The sequence below is a fragment of the Orcinus orca genome, chromosome 1, assembly GCF_937001465.1.
Source record: "Orcinus orca chromosome 1, mOrcOrc1.1, whole genome shotgun sequence".
In the NCBI taxonomy this organism is placed as follows: Eukaryota; Metazoa; Chordata; class Mammalia; order Artiodactyla; family Delphinidae; genus Orcinus; species Orcinus orca.
The window spans coordinates 14936364-14956665 of NC_064559.1; the positions used below are offsets into that span (position 1 = coordinate 14936364).

A 20302-nucleotide genomic window follows, 5' to 3' on the forward strand; every position below is an offset into this window, starting at 1 on the left:
TCTGGAAGTTACTGATGCACTTATCCAGAGCCCTGCCAGTGGACTGAGGTCCCCAGAAGATCATGACCATCTTTGCACGGAAGGCCAGAAAACACACCGCAATATCTCAGGAATTTAGTGAAATGAAGCTGTAAGCAGTTTTTCAGACTGAAGGTCACGATAGTTTGGGTTGTAAAATCAATTTAGTAAAGTATGATCAGCATTTTGAAAACTAAATAGAATTGAATGAAATAGAATAGAAAATAGTAATAAGTCCCATGTAAGGATAGGTTTTGTTTTTTCGAGAAACATTTGTTTTAGTGTGTGTTTGTGCCTGGGCTAGGATGCAAAATAAGATTCTTACTGTGGATTATGTGAAAAATAAGTTTGGACACTCTTTTATATAATTCTTAGGGTCCGGCAGTGAGATTTCTCAGAAGGAGAACTTGAAACGGGAATGTAGGACTTCGATGGGGCAGGATGCCCAGTGGTTCTCTAGTCATACTATGGGGATTTATATCCCCACACGAACACTTTGTAGCTGTGTGCTCTTGGATAAGTTACTAAGCTACTCTGTGCCTCAGTTTGCTCATTTGTAGAGTGGAGAGAGTAACCACTTTAGAGAGTCCTTAAGAGGACTTAATGTGTAAATACATGCAACATACAACAATGTCTGGTGCATAGATGTTAGCTAGCATTACAGTTATTATAATTAAGTAAAAGGCAGAAGGCACTCTATGTCGTGGGAGTTATGACTGACCAACCAGAAAACTGTTTTTTATGGAGTGCCTAGATTGTATGCCTCCAGTGCTAAAATACAAACAAAGGAAATGCAGGGTACGACCCTCACCTTCATGTTACTTATAGTCTAATGGAGGAAACGAGGCTGACATCCATGAAAAAGAGAATAACAGATGGTCTCAGGCCGTGAAAATGATGTCGAGTGCATATAGGAAATGTTTGGTCTTCATATTTTTATGGTAGTATTTTGTACTGTCCTGGAGAAGGTTAGAGCTTTGATCTTCAGTTCCTCCTGGAGAAACAAGCTGTAGAGACCAACTCTTGGGAACATGTTGAGTTTCTCTTTTTGGCTGAGGACAGGGACTGGGGAGTAAGAAGCCCCCATAGGGGTGGGGTGGGACAAAGGGGGCACAGAATTTAAAAATGGGACTACTTAATGTATTTATTGAATCGGGACCCTATTACCATAAGTAAACACTCAGCCAGAAGGAGATGTGGGGATTCTTTTTATTCTTGTATTTTTTTGGTGGCGGGGGGAGGTTGCCACAAACTACATTTAGTGTGTTTACAAAACGCCATTCGACCTATGATGCTACTCAGAATCTTAGAAGTGCTGCCAGGAGGAAGTAGCCTCTTCTAAGTGAAACTATTCCGTTGCAGCCATGAGTGAGTTGTTAGTATTTTGGATGATTATTAATTCTACTGAGTGAATCTGGGACACATGGAGGGTTAATCCATATACTTTCTTCTAGAGCAGCGCCTTGAAAACTTTTATGTGCATTTCAGTCACCTGGGGGTCTTATTAAAATGCAGAATCGGGGCTTCCCTGGTGGTGCAGTGGTAGAGAGTCCGCCTGCCGATGCAGGGGACACGGGTTCGTGCCCCGGTCCGGGAAGATCCCACATGCCGCGGAGCGGCTAGGCCCGTGAGACATGGCCGCTGAGCCTACGCCTCCGGAGCCTGTGCTCCGCAACGGGAGAGGCCACGACAGTGAGAGGCCCGTGTACCGCAAAAAAAAAAAAAAAAAAAAAAAAGCAGAATCGATTCAATAGATCGGAGGTGGAGCCTGAGATTCTGCCTTTCTCAGAAGCTTCTAGGTGATGTTGGTGCTTCTGGTCTGCAAACCATACTTTGGAAAGAAAGATTCTGATGTTGCTTTCTGTAAAGAAAAAACCTTTGTGTTTATAATCCTAACAAATCTCCACTCCATTCACTAACTCCCAGTTCAGTCTGTGTCCAACAAACACCTGGACACTTAGATCTTCTTTAGAATTACATGCTTTCTGTATCATGACCGAAAACTTTCAAAGTGGTTCCCTTAAGTAAAGGCATCCACAATTTTTGTTATTATCTGTAGAATTTAAATGTTATTTTATTGTTACAAAGGGCTCTTTATTTAGTGGGAATGTTGCTGGACACTGTGGAGGACCTCTTAAACCAAAGGCAGTTTAAGTGACCACAGGCTAAGTGAGACGTAGGTAAATGCATTTAGGGAAGGGGAAAATGGATCAAGGTAGAGGGAAGACAAAGAATAAATAAATAAATAAATATTAATATTATATTTATCTGTAACCATAATGGAAAAGAATATGACAAAGAATATGTATACCTGAATCACCAGAAAACTAACACAACGTTGTAAATCAACTATACTTCAATTAGGAAACAAAAGTTTGGGAATTCCCTGGCGGTCCAGTGGATAAGACTCTGTGGTTTTACTGCCGTGGGCCTGGGTTCGATCCCTGGTTGGGGAACTAAGATCCCACAAACCACGTGGCATGGCACCCACCACCCCCCCTCAAAAAAAAAAGAAATGTTTGAAACAATTTAAATCACAGACACCTGTCTGAAAGAAAAAGAAACCATTTGCATAGCGTCTGTTTCCAGCTTGGTGCCCTCTGATGGGTGGTAGGTGGCAGCAATGTGGCACCTTGAACTGGCACAGTCCCTCTTCCCGCAGGTGTCTGCAGCTCAGAATCTTCCTAGGCTGTTCCAGGTTCTCTGGGTCCTGGGACGGTGGCCTGAGGTTTTGTTTTCTGTGCAGCAGTGGCCGTTGTTTTTTGCTTTCAAATCCAGCCTGCTGTTCTAACTGAACAGAGAACAAATAGCAACAGGCATTCATAGACTTGGGAAGCCAAGTCAGTGAGTGTCACGTGGGCTTTATTGGTCTTTCTTTCTTCCCCGCAGGGGTACTTTTACATGTGATGGGAGATGCCCTGGGGTCGGTGGTTGTGGTGATTACGGCCATCATATTCTACGTGCTTCCCCTGAAGCATGAGGACCCATGTAACTGGCAGTGCTACATTGACCCCAGCCTGACTGTCATCATGGTCATCATTATTTTGTCATCTGCCTTCCCACTCATCAAGGAGACTGCTGCCATTCTGCTGCAGATGGTCCCCAAAGGCATCAACATGGAAGAGCTGAGTAAGTCATGCAATTCTTATCTTGAACCACTGCCCAGTGACTGTTCTTCAGGCCAAAGGGCCAGCATTATTTCAGAGCAGGGTTTGATTTCTGTATCCTGAAATACTTTAAATCACAACGCAATAGAGACATCCTCACATGTTTTGTAGATGACTGCTGCTACTAAGATGACTCACAGCTCCGAGAACCAAAGGTCCTTTTTAGCCCATCATTCTCTGACTCTACTGCAGATTTTTAAGAATGTGTTGCTTGGGCAATACCTATTCCTGGGCTATTTATTTACCTTCATGTCAGAGATTATTCTAACTCAGATAAGGCCACTCTGTCCAGGACTTGATTTTTATTCCCCCTATTCTGAAAACATGAGTCATTCCTTCCTATTCTAGATCCTGCTTTTTAGTTAACTGATTCTTGTGGGCACACAAGTCACCGTGAGTCCTATAACACAGTAAAATGGACCATATTTAAATTCACTCATTCAGTAGTGGAATCTGTTTCTTTGCTTTGCTCAAATAGAAGGTCAAACTCTCACTTGAGTTTATGTGCATCTGAGGATAGAACATTTTTATAGACTTTATAGGATGTCTGAATGGGAACTCTCCAGATGTTGGTGAGAAACTGAATGTGCAACTTTAGTTCTAGTGTTTCTAAATGGAGATGAAGTTTTTATAGGAAAAAAATTTTTTCATGAATATTTGCTATTATTCTATCTATGATTACTTCATCAGTGAGCCAGTAAACATGAACTATAGCCCAGGCCCACTATGCAGCTGAAAGTTGGAAGACCTTATTTCATGACAAATAGCTGAAATTAGATTTGATAGGTCTTAATATATTAAAAAGCCGTGGATAGCCTTTCCCCCTACAGGCATGATTTACAGTGTGACTGTCCTGCATGCCTACTCTTTGCCCAGTGCTGCAGGCAGAGGACGACGGAGGTAAAAGAGGCTCCGAGGAGCAGATATACCGCATCATTTTCCTTCCAGGGGCTTGTTTGCCAATGGAAAAAACAAAAGAAGCATATACAAAGCAACTTGTGATATATATTGGCTTATATTGCCTTTTAAAAAAATAATATAGATATATTGAAAAGCAGATATTAAAAAAATTAGAGTGTAATAACGATAGGAACACTCTTATGATACTTATTACATGCTAGGTAATATTGTCCAAATGCTTTACTTATACTAACTCATTTTAATCCTTAAAATAAACTTATGAGGTACTGTCATTATCATTCCTAATTTACAGATAGGGAAACCGAGGCACAGAGGGACTGGGTAAATTTTACAAGGTCATGCAGGTAGTAAATGATTAGCTGGGATTCAAACTCTAGCTGGCTACAGGTTGTTCATCATCACTGTTCAATACCATCTTTCTAAATACATACTAATTTTAGAAAGTATGGAAAATATAGAAGAGCCTAAATAAGAAAATAGAAATCTCTCATAATCCTACCACCCAGAAATTACCACTCTTAATATTTTATGTCAGTCATTCAATAAAATAAGACTTAATCTATCTAAAAAAATCATTTTTGTGTGTGTATATATACAATGATGTTTCACTTTTTTTAAAAAAGAAAGATAAGCAAAATAAGACAGAGAAACACGTAGCAGATGAAGGAGCAAAGTAAAAACCCACCAGGCCAAACAAATGAAGAGGAAATAGGCAGTCTACCTGAAAAAGAATTCAGAGTAAAGATAGTAAAGATATCCAAAATCTTGGAAATAGAATGAAAAAAATACAAGAAACATTTAACAAGAACCTAGAAGAACTAAAGAGCAAATAAACAATGGTGAGCAACACAATAAATAAAATTAAAAATTCTCTAAAAGGAATCAATAGCAGAATAACTGAGGCAGAAGAACGGATAAGTGACCTGGAAGATAAAATAGTGGAAATAACTTCTGTAGAGCAGAATAAAGAAAAAAGAATGAAAAGAATGAGGACAGTCTCAGAGACCTCTGGGACAACATTAAATGCACCAACATTTGAATTATAGGGGCCCCAGAAGAAGAAGAGAAAAAGAAAGGGACTGAGAAAATATTTGAAGAGATTATAGTTGAAAAATTCCCTAATATGGGAAAGGAAATATTCAGTCAAGTCCAGGAAGCGCAGAGAGTTCCATAAAGGAAAAATCCAAGGAGAAACACACCAAGACACATATCAAACTATCAAAAATTAAATACAAAGAAAAAATATTAAAAGCAGCAAGGGAGAAGCAACAAATAACACACAAGGGAATCCCCATAAGGTTAACAGCTGATCTTTCAGCAGAAACTCTGCAAGCCAGAAGGGAGTGGCAGAACATATTTAAAGTGATGAAAGGGAAAAACCTACAACTAAGATTACTCTACCCAGCAAGGATCTCATTCAAATTCAACAGAGAAATTAAAACCTTTACAGACAAGCAAAAGCTAAGAGAATTCAACACTACCAAACCAGCTTTACAACAAATTCTAAAGGAACTTCTCTAGACAGGAAACACAGGAGAAGGAAAACACCTACAATAACAAACCCAAAACAATTAAGAAAATGGTAATAAGGGGCTTCCCTGGTGGTGCAGTGGTTGATAGTCCGCCTGCCGATGCAGGGGACACGGGTTCGTGCCCTGGCCCAGGAAGATACCACATGCCGCAGAGTGGCTGGGCCCATGAGCCATGGCCGCTGGGCCTGCGCGTCTGGAGCCTGTGCTCCACAACGGGAGAGACCGCAGCAGTGAGAAGCCTGCGTACCGCAAAAAAAAAAAAAAGAAAGAAAGAAAATGGTAATAGGGACACACATATCGATAACTACCTTAAATGTAAATGGGTTAAGTGCTCCAACCAAAAGACATACACTGGCTGAATGGATACAAAAACAAGACTTATATATATACTGTCTACAAGAGACTCACTTCAGACCAAGGGACACACACAGACCGAAAGTGTGTGGGTGGAAAAAGATATTCCATGAAAATGGAAATCAAAAGAAAGCTGGAGTAGCAGTTCTCATATCAGACAAAATAGACTTTAAAATAAATACTATTACAAGAGAAAAAGAAGGACACTACATAATGATCAAGGGATCAATCCAAGAAGAAGATATAACAATTGTGAATATTTATGCACCCAACATAGGAGTACTTCAATACATAAGGCAAATGCTAACAGCCATAAAAGGGGAAATTGACAGTAACACAATCATACTAGGGGACTTTAACACCCCATTTTCACCAATGGACAGATCATCCAAAATGAAAATAAATAAGGAAACACAAGCTTTAAATGACACATTAAACAAGATGGACTTAATTGATATTTATAAGACACTCCATCCAAAAACAACAGAATACACTTTCTTCTCAAGTGCTCATGGAACATTCTCCAGGATAGATCATATCTTGGGTTACAAACGAAACCTTGGTAAACTTAAAAAAATGGAAATCGATCAAGTATCTTTTCCGACCACAACGCTATGAGACTAGATATCAATAACAGGAAAAAAACTGTAAAAAAATACAAACACACGGAGGCTAAACAATACACTACTAAATAACAAAGAGATCACTGAAGAAATCAAAGAGGAAATCAACAAATGCCTAGAAACAAATGAGAATGAAAACATGACGACCCAAAACCTATGGGATGCAGCAAAAGCAGTTATAAGAGGGAAGTTTATAGCAATACAATCCTACCTCAAGAAAAAAGAAAAATCTCAAACAAACAATCTAACCTTACACCTAAAGCAATTAGAGAAAGCAGAACAAAAAAACTCCAAAGTTAGCAGAAGGAAAGAAATCAGAAATATCAGATCAGAAATAAAGGAAAAACAAATGAAGGAAACAATAGCAAAGATCAATGAAACAAAATAAAAACTAAATAATAAAACCTTTTCCAGGTTCTTTGAGAAGATAAAGAAAACTGATAAACCATTACCCAGACTCAACAAGAAAAAAAGGGAGAAGACTCAAATCAACAGAATTAGAAATGAAAAAGGAGAAGTAACAACTGATGCTGCAGAAATACAAAGGATCATGAGAGATTACTAAAAGAAACTCTGTGCCAATAGAATGGACAACCTGGAAGAAATGGACAAATTCTTAGAAAAGCACAAACTTCCAAGACTGAACCAGGAAGAAATAGAAAATATAAACAGACCAATCACAAGCACTGAACTTGAAACTGTTCTCAGTGGTGAAAAAATGAAACTATTTCCACTAAGATCAGGAACAAGGCAAGGCTGCCCACCCTCACCACTATTATTCAACATAGTTTTGGAAGTTTTAGCCACAGCAATCAGAGAAGAAAAAGAAATAAAAGGAATCCAAATCAGAAGAGAAGAAGTAAAACTGTCACTGTTTGCAGGTGACATGATGCTATATATAGAGAATCCTAAAGATGCTACCAAAAAACTACAAGAGCTAATCAATGAATTTGGTAAAGTAGCAGGATACAAAATTAATGCACAGAAATAGTGTAGCATTCCTATACACTAATGATGAAAAATCTGAAAGAGAAATTAAGGACACACTCCCATTTACCACTGCAACAAAAAGAATAAAATATGTAGGAATAAACCTACCTAGGGAGACAAAAGACCTGTATGTAGAAAACTGTAAGACACTGATGAAAGAAATTAAAGATGATACAAACAGATGGAGAGATATACCATGTTCTTGGATTGAAAGAATCAACATTGTGAAAATGGCTCTACTACCCAAAGCAATCTACAGATTCAATGCAATCCCTATCAAACTACCAATGGCATTTTTCACAGAACTAGAACAAAAAATTGCACAATTTCTATGGAAACACAAAAGACCCCGAACAGTCAAAGCAATCTTGAGAAAGACAAACAGAGCTGGAGGAATCAGGCTCCCTGACTTCCGACTATGCTACAAAGCTACAGTAAACAAGACAGTATGGTACTTGCACAAAAACAGAAATATAGATCAATGGAACAGGGTAGAAAGCCCAGAGATAAGCCCATGTGCATATGGTCTCCTTATCTTTGGTAAAGGAGGCAAGAATATACAATGGAGAAAAGACAGCCTCTTCAATAAGTGGTGTTGGAAAAACTGGACAGCTACATGTTAAAGAATGAAATTAGAACACTCCCTAACACCATACACAAAAATAAATTCAAAATGGATTAAAGACCTTAATGTAAGACCAGACTCTATAACACTCTTGGAGGAAAACATAGGCAGAACACTCTGTGGCATAAATCACAGCAAGATCCTTTTTGACCCACCTCCTAGAGAAGTGGAAATAGAAACAAAAATAAACAAATGGGACCTAATGAAACTTAAAAGCTTTTGCACATCAAAGGAAACCATAAACGAGAGGAAAAGACAACACTCAGATGGGAGAAAATCTTTGCAAACGGAGCAACTGACAAAGGATTAATCTCGAAAATATATAAGCAGCTCATGCAGCTCAATATCAAAAGAACAAACAAACCAATCCAACAATAGGCCGAAGACCTAAATAGACAATTCTCCAAAGAAGATATTCACGTTGCCAACAAACACATGAAAACATGCTCAACATCATTAATCATTAGAGAAATGCCTGGTGGCGCAGTGGTTGAGAGTCTGCCTGCCAATGCAGGGGACATGGGTTCGTGCTCCGGTCCAGGAAGATCCCACATGCCACGGAATGGCTGGGCCCGTGAGCCATGGCTGCTGAGCCTGCGCATCTGGAGCCTGTGCTCCACAACGGGAGAGGCCACAACAGTGAGAGGCCCGCGTACCGCAAAAAAAAAAAAAAAAACTACAATGAGGTATCACCTCACACCAGTCAGAATGGCCATCATCAAAAAATCTGCAAACAATAAACGCTGGAGAGGGTGTGGAGAAAAGGGAACCCTCTTGCACTGTTGGTGGGAATGTAAATAGATATAGCCACTATGGAGAACAGTTTGGAGGTTCCTTAAAAAACTAAAAACCATACGACCCAGCAATCCCACTAGTGGGCATATACCCTGAGAAAACCATAATTCAAAAAGAGTCATGTTGGCTTCCCTGGTGGCGCAGTGGTTGAGAGTCCGCCTGCCAATGCAGGGGACACAGGTTTGTGCCTTGGTCTGGGAAGATCCCACATGCCACGGAGCAGCTAGGCCCATGAGCCATGGCCACTGAGCCTGGGCATCTGGAGCCTGTGCTCCGCAACGGGAGAGGCCACCACAGTGAGAGGCCCGCGTACCACAAAAAAAAAAAAAAAAGAGTCAGGTACCACAGTGTTCATCGCAGCACTATTTACAATAGCCAGGACATGGAAGCAACCTAAGTGTCCATCGACAGATGAATGGATAAAGAAGATGTGGCACATATGTACAATGGAATATTACTCAGCCATAAAAAGAAACTAAATTGAGTTATTTGTAGTGAGGTGGATGGACCTAGACTCTGTCATACAGAGTGAAGTAAGTCAGAAAGAATAAAACAAATACTATATGCTAACACGTATATATGGAATCTAAAAAAAAAAAAAATTTCTCAAGAACCTAGGGGCAGGACAGGAGTAAAGATGTAGATGTAGAGAATGGACTTGAGGACACGGGGAGGGGGAAGGGTAAGCCGGGACGAAGTGAGAGAGTGGCATGGACATATATACACTACCAAATGTAAAATAGATAGCTAGTGGGAAGCAGCCGCATAGCACAGGGAGATCAGCTCTATGCTTTGTGACTACCTAGAGGGGTGGGATAGGGAGGGTGGGAGGGAGGCTCAAGAGGGAGGGGATATGGGGATATATATACGTATAGCTGATTCCCTTTGTTATACAGCAGAAACTAACACAACACTGTAAAGCAATTATACTCCAGTAAAGATGTTAAAAAAATAAAGAGGAAAGAATATCATACTACATATACATTCTAGCTATTTGCTTTTTCACTTAAAAATACATTATATACACTTTCTCATATCCTTAAATATGCAACTTAGTTTTTCACAGCTGTATTATATTCTATCACATAATTGATTTAACAATTTCCATTTTTTTTCATTAACACAAAAAGCATTGTCCAAACCAGTCTTGTACATAAATATTTGGTTATTTGTTACAGTTAAATTCCTAGTGTTAGAATTGCTGGTTAAGGTTTTTGATCCACATTGCCAAATCCCCTTTAAAAAAGGCATCCTTCTTTATATTCCCACGCCAGTCCATCAGAGCATCGAATGCCTTGTAAACTCAACCACCCTGGGCATTTTGTGGGGAGGATTGTTATGAAATTTATTTTCTTGAATTGCTTTTTTTTTTTTTTTTTTTTTGCGGTATGCGGGCCTCTCACTGTTGTGGCCTCTTCTGTTGCGGAGCACAGGCTCCGGAGGCGCAGGCTCAGCGGCCATGGCTCACGGGCCAAGCCGCTCCGTGGCATGTGGGATCTTCCCGGACCAGGGCACGAACCCGCGTCCCCTGCATCGGCAGGCGGACTCTCAACCACTGCACCACCAGGGAAGCCCCTTGAATTGCCTTTTGTGGGCTAACAGTGTATGGTAGAGGAATTCAGAGAGGAAGAAGAAGATTATGGGAAAATGTATGGGAAGATGTAGCCATATACGGTACAGCTATTTTGCTTCCTGTTATTCTTAGTTAACGACATCATTCTGGTGAGAATGCTTAAGGGGACCCTATCCTCCCGTGGTGGTTCCATGTTTCAAGTGGAACCTTCACCTTGGCTATTGTTTTCTCTCCCCTATTCTAGTGAGTAAACTCTCTGCTGTGCCCGGAATTAGCAGTGTCCATGAAGTTCACATCTGGGAACTTATAAGTGGGAAGATCATTGCCACTCTGCACATCAAGTATCAGCAGGATGGGGAAGATCAGGATGCCAGTACAAAAATTCGAGAAATCTTCCACAACACGGGAATCCACAATGTGACCATCCAGTTTGAGAAGGTGGACCTGAAGGGGCCCCTGGGGCAGAAGGACTTGCAGCTGCTCTGCAGCTCACCCTGCATCTCCAAGGGCTGCACCAAGCAGCTGTGCTGTCCCCCCGGGGCACTGCCTCTGGCCCATGTCAATGGCTGTGCCGAGCACAATGGCTGTCCCCCACTGGACTTGTCCCGGAGTGATGGCCTTGGGAGACGACAAACAGCAGAAGTGGCTCTTGAAGTATCTTTGGAAGGTTGTCTGAGTGACCATGGACAAGCTCTTAGCAAATCTCAGGAGGACTCACGTTATGTCAACAGCACACATTTTTAGTTTGGTGCCCTCATCAGTAAGCTGTATAGGCGAGGCACTTTGGAACCACTAGCTGGGCTTGTGGGAAGAGATTTGTGGGTCATAGACTCTGATCACACTCACAGTGTGCACACACTCTGTGTTCAATGAGGGTTTTGGCTGTTTGGGATGTTAGTTGAACTTGTCTGTTAATTTTTATGTGACCGAGAACCCTTTTACATTATCCTGGGTGTTTCATGCTGCTCTTCAACAGTTTTGTGTGAACATTTATTTTCCGAAGCAAATGCACTAGTATACATATCAGGGACATTGAAGGCTGGAACTCAATAATTGTGGACACAGGATTCAAAGTAGTTTTTGTTTGGAATTGCTTAGAACAGCCAGCTGACTCTCAGGTGAGCTCATAGCCAAGCACATCAAACAAAAACTTAAGAACCATAATAGCTATATTCTTTTCTGTTCCACTGGGAGATCATAAAAGAGGAAAGTTAAGTAGTCCTATAACTGCAGAAATTTTTTTCTTTGACTAAATTTTGAATAAACGTAAAACGAATACCTAGTAAGGTAGAAAATATTCTCAGAACATTAGAGGATGTCAGGTTTATTGGGGGTGGGGAAAGGCAGGAAGAAAATGCATTTTGATGATTTCTTCATTTTGAGAGGTAGAGAGAAAAAGACTTTCTGCTGTGAACTGAACTACAGCTATAGGATGCTTCAAATGTTCAAATACATAAGATGCTTTTTTTTTCACTTGGAAGTGTGGGAATATTTCTACTCCTTTAAGTATGACACAGTACCTATATACTGTCTTTTAGAGTCAGTCTGGTTAGGACTGTTTTCATTTATTGCTTATTAATGATTTACTTATTTGCCCAAATTTCCCTTCAGTCTTCTTTTATATGATCACACTGATCTGTGTAGCATTTACCAGGAGAAAATGAGTATTCTCGGGATAGGAGAATATATGGCATTGAGTATGCATTCTTGCCCAAAAGATAAGCCTGATTGACTTTCCTTTAATTAGACATATTTTAAGGTATTTACTATAGTTGCCAACTAGTAATTTGATGGAAAAGTGTATGTCCAAGGGAGAAATGAGAATTAATTAAATTGCTGCCTTTAATGTGTTTCAAGGAGCTTACCTTTTTCTTTTATGTCTCTTGACCCATATTATCAAGTTCATACATCTATTAGAATCTGATTTTCGTTCCATGTACTGGAGAAACATCTGACATGAATTTAACAAACTGTTTAGGCAGCAATATTTTCACCAGAACAGTCTCAAAATAAGTATAAGAAAACGGGAGGTGCCTCGCTAAAGAACTAGAATTTTTTTTTTTTTTTTTGCGGTACCCGGGCCTCTCACTGTTGTGGCCTCTCCCGTTGCGGAGCGCAGGCTCAGCGGCCATGGCTCACGGGCCCAGCCGCTCCGCGGCATGTGGGATCTTCCCGGACTGGGGCACGAACCCGTGTCCCCTGCATCGGCAGGCGGACTCTCAACCACTGCTGCCACCAGGGAAGCCCTAGAATCTTTTTTGATGGGTTGCAAAATTGACTGAAAAAGATCATCCCTCAGGCTGTAAGCATTGAGTCTGTGCAGTTTAGAATCTTCACAGTTCTCATCAGAAATGCTGGATTGGGAACAGAAAAACACCCACATTTTTCAACACAAACACCATTTAAAAAACTGTGTCTTAGTTTTAAATTCTAAGGCTGAAATAAAGAAGCAACTGTGATCAGTAGAATAGGAAAATTTTTATTCCTTGAAAATTTATTATCCGAGTTTAAATTGGCCATGAATTAGGTAAATAGAAAAATGCCTAAATATGTTTTTATCCCTAGGAGTTTATTAAGCATATATACTTAATAGTATTATGTAGTATGTACTATAGCTATTATATAGTATGTACTTAATAGCTAAAATGGGGGTAGATATAAGGCAACAGTTTTACTTTTAATATTAAAAGCATGGCATGTACTCACACAAAACAGAGGATTCTCTGTGAAACTCACCACAGTAAACTGTGGACCAAATTCTCTTGTATAAATGTTGGTTGAGATACACTGATTGGAGCCAAAGAAGAAATGCCTCTCACTTCCAGATTTGAAGGTCTATTTGATGTCATATCATTCTGCTTTTATTAAAAGGGAAAAATTATAATTTTATAGTTTTTGTGCAGCTGGGTAAAGGAATCCATATTAGTTTACATCCAAATAATGTTCTTTAATTAATCTCTAAAGTATTTTTCTGGAAAGGAAAAGGCTCTTAATTCCAACATAATTAAATCTAACCTCAGAAAATTACCTCGATGGACATTTACAAACATACCAAATTATGGAGTGCAGTTAATGTGAAATAGTACCTTTTGAAGACAGTTGGGCTCGGTGTGTTTAAGAATGTCCAAACAAGCTAATTAAGTGCAATATTTTTCTATCGGGTTAGGTGCTTGCATTTGCCACTCAGGCACTGTGATGCCTGCTGTATGGTGTTTTTACTTGGGTTTTACTCTCCCTTTAGTTGCCCTGCATTTTAATTCTCCCAAGGAAACATAAAAATTTTCTTTTTTCCTTTGAATGGGCCCTGCAAAGTGGCAGTGGTGCCTAAACAACACTGTTGTTTTTCCTGAGATTACAAAAATACTGCTACTCAGTTTCGCGTTCCTGTGTGCATAGGTTAGTTCCAGAAAATTCTCTTTTTTTTTTTTAGGAACTGAAAATAAGTTTTTAAGAGTCTAGGGAATCCTCTGGGTGTCAGATCAGGACCAGCCATCAGGTGTTCTAACCTGGGGATGAGGGATAGCTTCCTATTTCTGTGGAAAGAGTCCTTTCCGCATTATTTCAGCACCAGCTATAGGAAAAACTAAGTCTACTTTTATTTTCTAACTTTCAACTCTGTTTGTGAAAATAGAGGTTACGTTTTTTATCATGATATTTGTCCATTATGAATACCCGTGGGGCTACCAGGTTCCATTGTTGACAGAAAAAAATATTATCCTTTTAATATTTTGATCAATAAAATAGGGAGACATTGAGGAAGAATTTAGAATACTCTCCACGTTTAGTTACTTTTTTTCCTTCTTTCTTTCTTTTTTTTTTTTTTTTTTTGCCACCAGCTGGCCAAACTCTAGTGGAGGTAAATCAGGAACTTCAAAGTTCAGTAGGAATGGGTGCTTTGAATGTCAAAGAAATCACTGGGGTAGATTTTGGATTGTAATAAACTGCCTTTTGAGGTAGCAAGAGCTTTTGCTATGCTTCTTCAATCTCCTTGTCCTTGACATTTGAACTGGATAACTCCTTGTTGTGTGGGGCTGTCTTGGCCTTGTAGGATTTTTAGCAACATCTCTTGGCTTCTACCCCCTAGATGCCAGTAGCATCCCCTCAAGTTGTGACAACCAACAATGTCCCCAGACATTGCCACAGGTCCCCGGGGGAGCAGAATAGCCCCTAGTTCTGAGCCAAGGACCTACGGGTCCTTGAGGGATATTATTGATGAAAGCCCTTCCAGGGCCCAATAATCCTTTTAATATAATCACTCTGCAGAATTTGCTCTTTAAAAAAATATTTTTAAAGGCTAGATAAAACTATTTATAAAAATACAGTCGTCTTTAGAAGGGGTTACATCAGCACAATTGATTCTTGGAGTTAAGGTGTTTAATTTCCTACCAATTTTAAACTTGATGATATTTTTTTGTTACTGGTTTCTGACAAACAGCGCATCTTAGTGCTATGACAAATTCGGATGTTAAAAACATTTTTTTATTGTTCATGACTCACTTAATCCTTTGCCAAATCATATCCATTTTTTTCCAAGAGTACAACAGACATTTCCTGTTTTTAAATTACCCCGCGTGTAATGTATCTTCACACTCTTGCAATTAAAGATCGCAAAAAAGACTGGTTTAAAAAAAACGACGAAACTCAACCTAATTTGGGTTTCTAATTTAGGCTGAGTAAGCATGCCTATTGTATAGCCCTTGTCGTTCACTTGATAAATTGTCACCTATTTGTGCTTCTGAGTGTATTCATATGTGATTAGCCACAGGAATAAAACAGGAATGAAGCTGTTGAATCGGGGAAGTAGCTGCTCAAATGGAACTTGCATCAGACCCTCATCCTCACTGTGATCTCAATGTTCTTATGAATTTGGAGTTTAGCTAATGAAAATGTGCATCTTTTTCTGGAACTTTTCAGGTGTTTCATTCGGGACTTTTTTGTTTACGTGGAACTTTCTTGCTTATTGCTAGATGGATCAGTGGGCTCCTCTTGGTACAAAGCCAGGCCAGAGACACTGAACCTCCTCTGGATTCTGATGGGAATAATCTGGAGAGGATGATGATTTTCAAGGGAGAATAACCCCTTCCTGGAGGTCTGAAATTATGTTACAGTATTGTGGAGTTTTGTTGCTTCAAGTCTTCCTTCTGTCCTCACAGGTGATTTTGCCAAAGTATAATTGTCACATTTGGGGGAATTATTAAAACTCTAAGACACAGAGTTTCAATAACTTATCGCTAATTGCATGTGAAGTCCCCCAGTGATGTATGCACAGACGCATACCTTTAAAAGTGAAGATGTTCAATGGTGCTATCAATAAAAAGTTTTTAAAATAAATATATGACTGAGAGATGTTTGTGAAAATTAAACCGATAACGCCAAGTAGCTGAACGCATTTTGTCTTTGTCACTTACTCTATAGTCAGTTTCCACTCAGTAACTCCGTGGATTGATTTTAATAATTCAGGACTAATTCTGTCTCCATTTCACACCCCTCTGCCACTCTCCACTCTTGGCAGAAATGTCACCAATTGACCCAGCTACCTTACTTACTATAACCTGGACTGATCTGGTTTTCTAGTGGGGGCTACCCAATGGGTTTGTGTATGAGGGGAGCTCCTGGGATTTAGGGAATGGTGAGAGGTTAGGTTTTTTTGGGGAGAGACCCTATAGATCTGAAAATCTCTCCAATGAATTGACTGGCATCTTTATGACTATTGAATAAGGGGAACAGTCTTCCATTTCTTTCAATTGCTTTTATGCTGCCCATCAGTCAACTGATTAATAGGCTTATACTTATTGTAAACCATGTACAAGTGCTTCTTGCCTCTAAGGAGTTTATAATCTATATGTGCAAAAGGCAGTCCACCTTTGTGGGAGTTTAAAGAGAGCTACCTGTAGGCTGGATGGCCGGGGAGTGGGGGGATCTTGTGCTGGACGGGTTCTGGTGCTCAAATGTGCACATTCTAAGCCCTGGGCAGCATCTGCAAAAGGAGAGGGTTACATAATATTTCATGAGCATTAGCTTCCTTCAGCAGTAAGAGTCTGGAGTATGGAGCAGAGGTGAAAGTACTCAGTACTCTAGGGCTTAGGCTCCAGAATCTCTGACTACTCCATTTAAGAGAGAACCCAGCCTCTCCCTGTGTCTCTTACCTTCCTTAATGTTTCTTCGTAGCACTGTCGCTTGCTAACATTATATTACGCATTTGTTTATTTCCTGTCTCTCCAAGTAGAATAAGGCTTTGTATAATCCACCACTGTGTTCTTCAGCCTCTATCCCAGTGCTTGGAACAGTGCCACAGTACCTGGCACATGAATGAATGAATGAATGAATAGGTTCAGCACTTGGTGTTCCTGGTTGGAGGCTTTGGACAAATCATTTAACTTCACTGTGCTTCAGTTTTCTTATCTATACATGAGGTTAATGATGAAAGCCTGTGTTATCTTCCTTACAGGGTTATTGTAGGAATCCTAGGAGATCAAATAGGTGAGAGCAGAGTTAAGTGTCAATGGATTTTATTATCTTATGCTTTCCATCTGACGTTCGCATCCTTCCTGCTCTTATCCCACCTCCTCTCATCTCTGTAATCCCATTTTGTCAGTTAAATACCCCTTAAAGCTAAATGGCACTAAACAGTGGTGCTGTCAACACAGGTAAAAGTGAAGAGGAGAGAATGAAGAGTCAAGCACAGCGCAAAAGATTTCCATTTGAAACTAGCCTTGGGGTAGTTCAGTGGGTGAAGAAACAGGGAGAGGACAACCCATCTGGAGAGCCGAGACTTCATTCTCTAAGGCAGCAGGCGCTAAGCTTTTGTAGGAGGGATGTTGGAGGGTGCAGATTGGGGAAATACCAGGAACAAAGTTTTTTGGTGAAACGATTTTATGCAGACATCTTCCCCACCACGATCTATGCTGCTCTGTGTTCAGCAGACCTACCACCTCATCTCCTGCCTCACGCAGGATCTTGAGCCCCAGGAGCTGTTGCTAAGGACTCCCTGGGGATGTCCCACGGGAGTCTACAGACATCCCACGTTCACTGGGAGTTTACCCCAATTCTTTTTTTCTCGAATGAAGTATGGTTGATTTACAATGTTGTGTTAATTTCTGCTGTACAGCAAGGTGATTCAGTTATTCATGTATATATACATTCTTTTTTAAAATATTCTTTTCCATTATGGTTTATCATAGGATACTGAACGCAGTTCCTTGTGCTGTACAGTAGGACCTTGTTGTTTATGCATTGTATATATAATCGCTTACATCTGCTAATCCCAACCTCCCACTCCATCCCTCCCCCAACCCCCTCCCTCCTGGCAACCACAAGTCTGTTCTCTGTGTCTGTGAGTCCGTTTCTGTCTCCTAGATAGGTTCAGTTGTGCCATATTTTAGATTCCCCCATATAAGTGGTATCATGTGGTGTTTGTCTTTCTCTTTCTGACTTACTTCACTTAGAATGATCATCTCTAGTTGCATCCATGTTGCTGCAAATGGCATTATTTCGTTCTTTTGTTATGGCTGAGTGGTATCCATTGTATATATGCACCACATCTTCTTTATCCATGAGTTTAGCCCAATTCTAAAATCACCGTTCCGTGATGCTCTTCTGTTGGTTTTAGTGGGAGCATTCCGCCCACAATCCCTCCTCCATGCTCCTCTCCCCAGACCAGCTGGAACCTTGCCGCCACATTTAATACCACCTTCCCTCTCATCCTGTGTCTAACTAATCTTTACGCTCAATTAATGTTCCCTTCAAAGGACTCTTGACATCAGCCCCTCCTTTTCTATTCCTGTCCCATTTCTTGGGCGCAGCGTTAACACCTCACACCTGTGCTGGTGCAGAAAGCTGACCAGCCTTGAACTTCCTGTCGACCCTCTTGTTTCCCTCTGCTCCAGGAAGAGGACAAACTCCTCAGCCTGTCACCAAAGCCCCCTTTGCCCCGCTGGGCCCCAGCAAGCTTTATCTTCTTCAGCAGACAATAAGAGCACCAAGATAACCTAAGGAAGTTAGAACGTGAGAGGGTGTAATGGTGGTCCCTCGTGGACTGGTAAATGGAGTTTTGTATGAGTTGGGGAGTGAATATCACACAGTATCCTGTTCTGTTTACCCTAAAAAGGCATTTTCACTTTTTTGAGTTTTGAATGAGATTAGCCAAGTGATTTCCTTTCTGCTTTCTCTCTCTCTCTCTTTTTTTTTTCTGATTCCTTCCTTTTCTATGTTAGCATGTCACTTTGCCCCAAAGGGTGATTTTCTGTGGATGACAAACTGCCGCTCTTCCAGCCCTAGTGTCCTGATTCAGGAGCACGCTCTGAAATGAATACATTCCATGCAGGGAAATAGAGCCACGATCTCACTCATTTTTGTAAGGCAGAAGGATGGTGGACTTTCCTTTGTCTCATACTTGAACCGTATGTTCACAGAGGTGGCTGTACCATTATAATAAGCTCCCATATAGAGTCACAATATTTGGTACATCACACTGGTTCTTTTAGGCTTGGAGATGCAGATGTAATTTTCATGGAATTTTTAACCACAGGGCTGGGTGGGTTTTTTGCCTGCATTTTCTCAGGGGAGGGAGGGGAAGGAGGAGGTATAAATTCTTAGAGTGGCTGGTGTCGATATGTGCTTGCAGTGGTGATGATAAAAACCAGGTCTTCTATCTGCCTCAGAAACCTGGGACCTGTGCTGGGCTGTGAGTGTGTGGCTGTAATCTGGTGTTCAAAAGTATTTAGAAAGAACGAATATGACACTTTTAGAAGGAGTGATGCCTGAAGCTTTGCTTTATAGCTTTTGCTTTCTATTGTCAAAACTTGCACAGCAGAGGGCTTCCTAAATGGGGAGACGGGATCTGGCCCATGGCCTGACCAAATCTAGGTTATAGAAAAGGGCTTTCCAGGAGGGTGAGAGGAATTGGGAGATTGGGATGGACACATATACACTATTGATACTATGTATAAAATAGATAACTAATGAGAACCTACTGTATAGCACAGAGAGCTCTACTTAATGCACTGTGGTGACCTAAATGGGAAGGAAATCTAAAAAAAGAGGGGATATATGTATACATATAGCTGATTCATTTTGCTGTACACTAGAAACTAACACACCATTGTAAAGCAACTATACTCCAATAAAAATTAATTAACGAGAAAAGAAAAGGGGTTTCCAGAGAGATTTTATTATAAAATTAACATACACTATGAAGTAGAGCTTGGAGTTTGAGCGTTCTGGCTCTGGGGTCTGCCTGCTGTCAACTCCCAGCTCCACCAGCTGCTTGACCTCAGGAAGTCCACTATCTGTGAATAAAAAAAGTTTCCTGAGCCTCATTTTTACCATCTGTAAAAGTGGAGAAAGTCTTAATTCCTGCCTCATGAGATTTTGGGGAGGATTAACGGCGATGGTCCCCGTGGAGTACCCAGCACAGAGCCCGGATCTATAAATGCTCTTAGGAATGCTAGGCCTTCTTTAAACTACCAACTTTAATAAGTAAGATTTCAAGAGTTAGTCTTCTTTTTGACTCACCACTCACAGTGGAAATGCCAAAATGTATAGCATAGACCAGCCTGGAGTGTCGGCACCCAATTAGATTTTAAACGTCTTGAGGGCAGAGGCCATATTCCACCATTTCACCAAAGAACAATATAGACTTGATCACATGACCGAAAAATCCCAAGGCACCTTGTTCCTAGGAAAGCGAAATTGACCCAACACTG

At 40.5% G+C, this 20302-nt stretch overlaps 1 protein-coding gene and 1 long non-coding RNA gene across 3 annotated transcripts in view; one reads left to right on the forward strand and one right to left on the reverse strand.

Annotated features, from left to right (window-relative positions):
* SLC30A10 (solute carrier family 30 member 10) overlaps nt 1-15913 on the forward strand; it is a 43181-nt gene extending 27268 nt beyond the window's left edge. For both annotated transcript variants that reach the window (XM_033430454.2, XM_004271025.3), the window contains exons 3-4: nt 2908-3147; nt 10843-15913. In XM_033430454.2, the coding sequence (XP_033286345.1) occupies nt 2908-3147; nt 10843-11342 (740 nt within the window). In that variant the 3' untranslated portion in view covers nt 11343-15913. The remainder of the gene's footprint in view (nt 1-2907; nt 3148-10842) is intronic.
* A 3834-nt stretch (nt 15914-19747) lies between these two features.
* The window catches only part of LOC117201771 (uncharacterized), a 37548-nt gene continuing 36993 nt past the window's right edge, over nt 19748-20302 (reverse strand). Inside the window, exon 4 of the long non-coding RNA XR_004483863.2 lies at nt 19748-19885. This is a non-coding gene — a long non-coding RNA (uncharacterized LOC117201771). The remainder of the gene's footprint in view (nt 19886-20302) is intronic.